Genomic DNA, 6,346 nt, shown 5'->3' with positions numbered 1-6,346 from the left:
CTGCATTATCCTTTACAAGAGATTTAATACTAACTTATCAAAATTTCAAGAAAAGTCTTCCGGTCATAAATCACACTTCCTTGTCTCCAAGTTGTAAACCCAAACCTTTTAAGAAATGAAGCTTCTATTTACTGTAGTCAAGATCCCCTAGATTTATTCAACCATATTGCCAACTAACCTATTTCCAGCCACCTATCTCCAGCCCACCTTTGAATCTCCAACGTGCCAAATTAAATTTTAAACATCCAATTCAGCCTAAAGGCTCAAAAGATGTTTTGAATAGGGAAAGGGAAGAGATACCATACTGTTTTCTTTAAATAATGCGAATATTCAACATTTGAAAAGTTTACTGAAAACTTTTATTGTAATCAAAAAGTGACATAACGGGGTTGTAATGAATTCAGCAAATCATTCTGCTGATATTTAGAACTTATATCAGCGTTTGCCAGGCAATTAAAAAAATTCAAATGTGAAAATTTCACAGTACAGTAAACTCCACCCCAACTAATTAATGGTGGTTAAAAATAATAGGCCCTAGCAAAACCTCTCATGTTACATGGTCACACACTCACAGTTCTGTACAAAAGTTCGTGTTATAAAGCTCTGATGTAAAAATCAAATAATCAAGCAGCAATATTTTAAGTGCAGCACAGGGTCTTCCATGTCATTATTTACAAGGCTTGAATCTCTTTACATTATAACAAAATTTAATACAGATGACTTAGTAATTAAGTCAGTTAAAAATAATCTGTCCTCCTACACAGTGACAGATTTCACTTTTTGGTCATCTTTCTCCTTCTCCTTTTCTTTGTCTTTGCTTTTCTTTGACTTCTTTTTCTTGTGTTTGTGTTTCTGGCTTTTTTCCAACTCTAATTCAGTGCCTGCATGCTTCTTATGCTTCTTATGCTTTTTATGTTTCTTGTGCTTTTTCTTTTCCTTCTTTTTCTTCTTCTTCTTGCTATCCTGACTTTCAGCTGAGCTGGCACTGCTACTGTGGCTTCGGGTCTGGCTTCCAGAAGGGCTGTGACTTCTACTTGGACTAACACTAGGGCTACTTTGACTCTGGCTCCTGCTTACGCCCACCTGGGGGACTGCTGCTGTGTCCAGGCTCTCTTTTGCTTTCTCCATCATTTTATCTTTCAGCTCCTTAGAAATGTTTCCAGAAGAAATGTTTCCAGAAGTTTCTTCTTCTTTCACAGATACATTACTTTCACTGTCACTTTCATTATAGTCTGGTTCAAAAGCAGCTTCATCAGTCTCTCTAGTTAAGTCAGAGGACAGTCTAGAGGAATGACTTAACTGGGGTTTAGGCTTGATAGCATTCTTGTCAATCTGTCCAGTAACTGGTTCTTTTTCAATCTGTGGGTCTGGTGGGTTAAGTACATAAAGTAATTTACTATTATTTGACTCTTTATTGTTCCGTGCCTCTAACACATGCTTCTCTCGATCCTTACCAGGATTTTTATCTACAGATTTTGTCTCTTCACTTGGGCGCTTAGTATCATAGGGGGTTTTCTGATCATGAGGCTTTTTCTCTCTTGGTGGACTAGAATTACTTTTTTTGGAATCTCCTGTTCCTTTTTTAGGCAACTCTCTCTCCTCCCTTGGCTTATTTTTCTGCCCAGATGCAGAATCTTTACTCCGAGGAGGAGAGTCTTTTCTTCTTGTTGATTCATTTCTTTCATCTCTACGTTTGGAACTTGAGTACTCTCTGTTGTCATAGTCAGTTTTTTTGTCTCTGTTGGGAGTGAAGTCTTTATTTGAGGAACCACGAATGGAATCATGCTTTTCTGAAGCTCTAGTCTCTTTGGAAGATTGAGACAGACTTTTAAAATTTCCTTGTTCATTCAGACGGTCCAAATTACTATCTTTCTCTGGTTGAGTGCTGTTCTTCCTTTTTTCAGGGTTTTCTTTTTCTAACACTGAATGATCTCGATCTTTGGTTTTCCCCTTTTCACTAGATGAAGAGTTTTTTGAACTTTTGACTTCATGCTGTGTAATCTCATGGCTCACCTCTTTGGTGAGTTTCTGAATTTTCTCTGATGGCTCACTTTCTTTCTCTGTGTATTTGACTGTATTTGATGGCTTAGTACTAACATTCTTTATAACACTGGCAGGTTTTCCTACACTTGGTACAGGCTGTGTGGATTTAACATCTTCTTCTTCAGATTCAAAGTCATCTTTATCCCACTTGGACTGAGGAACCTGGATCATAATAATAACATCTTCGGCAGGAGTAGTATTGTCATTATTATATTCTTCCATGGTTTTAATGACAGTTCTCTTCGTATCTGTTTTCTCTTCAGATTTCCGCACAGGACTGCCTCCAGTTGAGCTCGTACTAAAAAGAAAAGAAACAATTTTAATTAAGGAAGGATGTTCTACCAATTGTAAAACTGACAAATACCAAAATGCTAACCTGAACTAATGATAAATGTCCTTTAAAACTTTAAAAAGCTAAATTATTTTGCTCTAATACACAAATGTTTAAAAACAAATGTGGTTCAACCACCCAAATCTTCTTGAAACCTTATCTTTAATAATACACCCTCCACCCTGTTTAAAGATAACGAAAGAGTAAGCCAGCCTAATTCCCATTTTAGGCACACATTGTTATCAAACACACTTTTAAACATGGATAAAATTCCAGGGTGATTTCCTGAGATGGACAGCTGCTCCCGCCTTCCCATAATACCTGGCATAATCCACTAGAGTTGAACTGGATCCTTCAGTTCCAGTTACTTTTCGTTTGACCTTTCCTTTGCCCTTTTCCTGTTTAACTTTGCTAGATGTGGACTCCAACTTTTCGGAGGGCTCTTTTGTACTAGCTATATTTTCTGTGCTTCCAATTTTCTTCCCAGTTTCTCGGTTGAGCTTGATTTTTTTGGCTGGGGCAGCTGATGAAGACGTTTTGTCCTTTTCTGGGGTCCTATCCAATTTTTCAATATCAGGTTCCATTTTGCGCTTTGGTGATGGTTTCACTATTTCGGTTACTTCGAGTTTAGAGATTTTCACTGAAGAAGATTCAAAATCTTTCTCTGCTCCTTTTTCTTCAGTCTTTCTTTTCCTTTTCTCTCCCTTACTATCAGGTGGTTTGTTTTTCTCAGTAGGTTTCTTGGCCTTTTCTTCCTTATTGGTTAGTTTTTCTGACTTGACATCTTTGGAATAGTCCTTTTTCACCTTTTCCTCTTTGACTGGTTTTGTTTCCTGGTGTTCTTTAGTTGATTTCGAGTGAGCTTTTCTGGGAGTACCAATGATCTTTTCATCTTTCTGAGAGGAAGATGATGACTTAGTACTGTCAGTCTTTGGAGTCTCCTCTTTGGCTTTTTTAAGTGGAGGTTCAGACCGAGGAGATTTTTCACGCTCTCCATCTATTTTATCTTGGGGTCCTTTAGCAGGCTTTGTGACATTTTCTTTTTTGGACACAGCAGATCCATCATTTTTCCGTTTGGTCTTGTCACCTTTTGTTTTTGGTTTATCTTTTTCCCTCTTGTCTTTTTCAGACACTGATTTGAAAGTGATGGATTCTGCATCCATTGGTTCATCCCTAACAGGTGTAGCATCATCTCTACTTGGGAGAACAAACAATGAGTCTGTTTTATTTTCTTCAACACCTGAAGGTTCTCTTGATTTCCTAGAAGTCTCTAATAATTCTGGGTTCAGAAAACCTTCACTCTCTTCCCCCTTCCTTCTTTTTCGATGTTTCTTATGCTTATTTCCTTTGCCGTCTCCTGGAGCATTTTCACCCTCCTTCTCTTTTGACTTTGTATTATCCTTTTGATTGTGAGTGTCTCTTGCTGAGAGCTTTTCTGGATAGTTGCCACCTATATTTCGACTTCTATGACTCTGTCCACCAATGTAATCTTCTCTGCGACCTCTTGTGAAGGGTGAATTCCTGATATTAAGTGGTAAAAATCTCTCTGGGGAAAAATTCTCTCTATTTGCTGAGGGTCTAGGCTGTGCTCCAGCAGCATAACCTTTGTAGTATTTTTCATACCACTCTCTGTATTTTCTCTCCCATTCTCGGTAGCGTTCTTTTTCAAATGGGTCTCTAAAATCAACATTCCTCCCATAATATGCTTTTATGTCATAAGGTGGTGGAACTTCTCTGTATCTATTAAAATATTCACGTTCTGTTTCTCCTTGAGGTACATTGCGCTTATTGGGAGACTGTCCCCTAAATGCTTGAGGAGATCTTGATCTTGAGTGGTAGCGTCTATATGGGGGTGACCTTGACCTAGACCGATGATAGCCATGAGATCTAGACCGGGAACGGTAATTGCGACTCTTGCCTCTGCCTCTTCTAGGATATGGAGGTGATCGTGAATAGGATCGAGAATGTGAGCGGCTGAATGAACGAGAGTAAGAGCGAGAACGTGTTGAGCCAGATCTTGATTTAGAATATGTATATGAACTTCTTGAATATGATGAACCACTATAGGGAGATTTAGACCTAAAAACAAAAACAAAACAATAATTGATAGTTGAGAAATATATTCAAAATAGAATACAGACTCTAATATTCTAGCATTCTCTTCTCACGGTTTCATCTTTGTTAATATCAAGTTTCACCTTAGGTGATTAAAGAGGCACAGTGACCTCTATTGGAATCGAATAAAATACACAAAGCAGAGCAATCATTTGTTATAAAACAAAAGTGAAGTCTTAACAACTAGAGTGGAGTGCATCAATGTACCGTGAGTTATATGAGCTTATTAACATTAAACAAAATGCCAATCATATTTGAATTTCACTTCCTATCTAATTATTTAAAAATAGGAGTCCATCTTTTGTCCTATACTAGCCAACAATCTAACTTTAAAGGAACCACATTTTAAGTGTGAGGCTAAGAAAAATCTTTAAAGCAAACTTGTAGGGAATTTTTCTAATTCAGTTTTTCTCTCAATACAGCACTTTGTGTTCTACTACTACTTTACAATTACACAGGTTAATGTTCCAGCAAGAAGCTGTAGCCTTATGGTAAAAGGGTCCTCAGATATATTCTTTGGTTATTTCCCTAATTCTTTCCTTCCATAAACATTTCCCAATTATTTTACACTGCAAATAACTTCAAGGGACAAGGGCAATTTAATCCCCATAACTGCTAGTTCTACACAATAGAATTTACATTGAGACATTATTTCAATAAACAGATATTGGGAAATAGGTTACATCTCCATTTCTATAAACCTAGACCGAATCAGAAAAAATTCATAAGTGCAATGTTGTTTATATCCATAGCTAATCCCTGGATATTCAAAGTCCCATTTGTAATTCTGTTGTGAAGGCTTGCAAAACACTAACCTGGAAAATGAGCGCCTACGCTCCTTTTGAATCTTTTTGTATTCCATCAATTCCTTAGCAAAATCATTTGTAAACTCATCTAGCTTGGACTTTTTCTTTTCCCTAGTAAAATAAAGTTAAAGAGTGAAAGTTAACAAAAACCATTTAAGAAAACTAACAAGACAAATGTAATTAGATCATGAATGAAATGAATGAAATTGCCATTAGTTTTCTACTTTAAAACTACAAATAACTAGGAATCCCTGAGAAAGTTGCTTGTATGGTTTGGTTTAAACTTTAGGTGAATTTTCTTGTACTAACTGGAAACACTGGAAAATGTTTCCAAAGACACCTATTTAATGTTATATAAGAAAATGGAAAAAAGTTTATATAATAATTTCAAATTAAAATACTTACTCTTCTTTTAATCGGCGTTGTTCTCTATAGAACTCCTCCCTGGACAAAGGTGGTGCTTGTGTTGTTGGGATGGTATTTGAATGAGCTGTCTGAACTCCTGATGATACCCAAGGTGTAGATAAATTGGCAGGAGCTGGAGGAAACCCTGGAGGAGGGACACTATACCCAGCAGGTGGTGGCTGGCCAGGAGGAAACTGAGGAGAAAACTGTGGGGGAGGAACACCTGGAGGGAGAGGAAGTGTGTGGGGAGGAGGTGGATACAAAGGAGGTGGTGGAACAGGTACAAAGACTGGAGTTGCTGGTAATGATGGGCCTTGAGTTCTCTGTGATCTTTCGCTGTGATGCCGCCCACGGTTTATACTTCTGGAGAAATAAATTCCAAGATATTATTCCTTTAAATTCATCTGACAAGTAAAGATAAACTTATCTTTTCCTAGCCATAATCATTTTCAAATATACAAACAACTGAATAGAATTAACTGTTCAAATAGCATAGAAACAGTGATACCACTTATTTGTAAATATAACTCTATAAAAGCAGGTGCAATGGTTTTAGTCCCAGCTACCTGGGAGGCTGAGGTGGGAGGATCGCTTAGCCCAGAATTTGAGAACAGCCTGGGCAACATAGCAAGACCCCATTTCCCCA

At 37.5% G+C, this 6,346-nt stretch overlaps 1 protein-coding gene across 5 annotated transcripts in view; it reads right to left on the bottom strand.

Annotated features, from left to right (window-relative positions):
* Positions 1-355: 355 nt before the first annotated feature.
* Positions 356-6,346, bottom strand: part of Rbbp6 (RB binding protein 6, ubiquitin ligase) — a 31,416-nt gene continuing 25,425 nt past the window's right edge. For 2 of the 5 annotated variants that reach the window (XM_026392188.2, XM_026392191.2), the window contains 4 exons: positions 5,701-6,063; positions 5,305-5,406; positions 2,696-4,453; positions 356-2,341 (listed from right to left, as the gene is read on the bottom strand). In XM_026392188.2, coding sequence (XP_026247973.1) covers positions 757-2,341; positions 2,696-4,453; positions 5,305-5,406; positions 5,701-6,063 — 3,808 coding nt within the window. In that variant the 3' untranslated portion in view covers positions 356-756. The remainder of the gene's footprint in view (positions 2,342-2,695; positions 4,454-5,304; positions 5,407-5,700; positions 6,064-6,346) is intronic. The other 3 variants (XM_026392190.2, XM_026392192.2, XM_026392189.2) reach the window with 2 other exon arrangements.

This window comes from Urocitellus parryii, chromosome 9 (assembly GCF_045843805.1).
Source record: "Urocitellus parryii isolate mUroPar1 chromosome 9, mUroPar1.hap1, whole genome shotgun sequence".
NCBI lineage: Eukaryota > Metazoa > Chordata > Mammalia > Rodentia > Sciuridae > Urocitellus > Urocitellus parryii.
The sequence above is the reverse complement of the archived record's forward strand: the minus strand, read 5'-3'. Positions and strand labels throughout refer to the sequence as shown.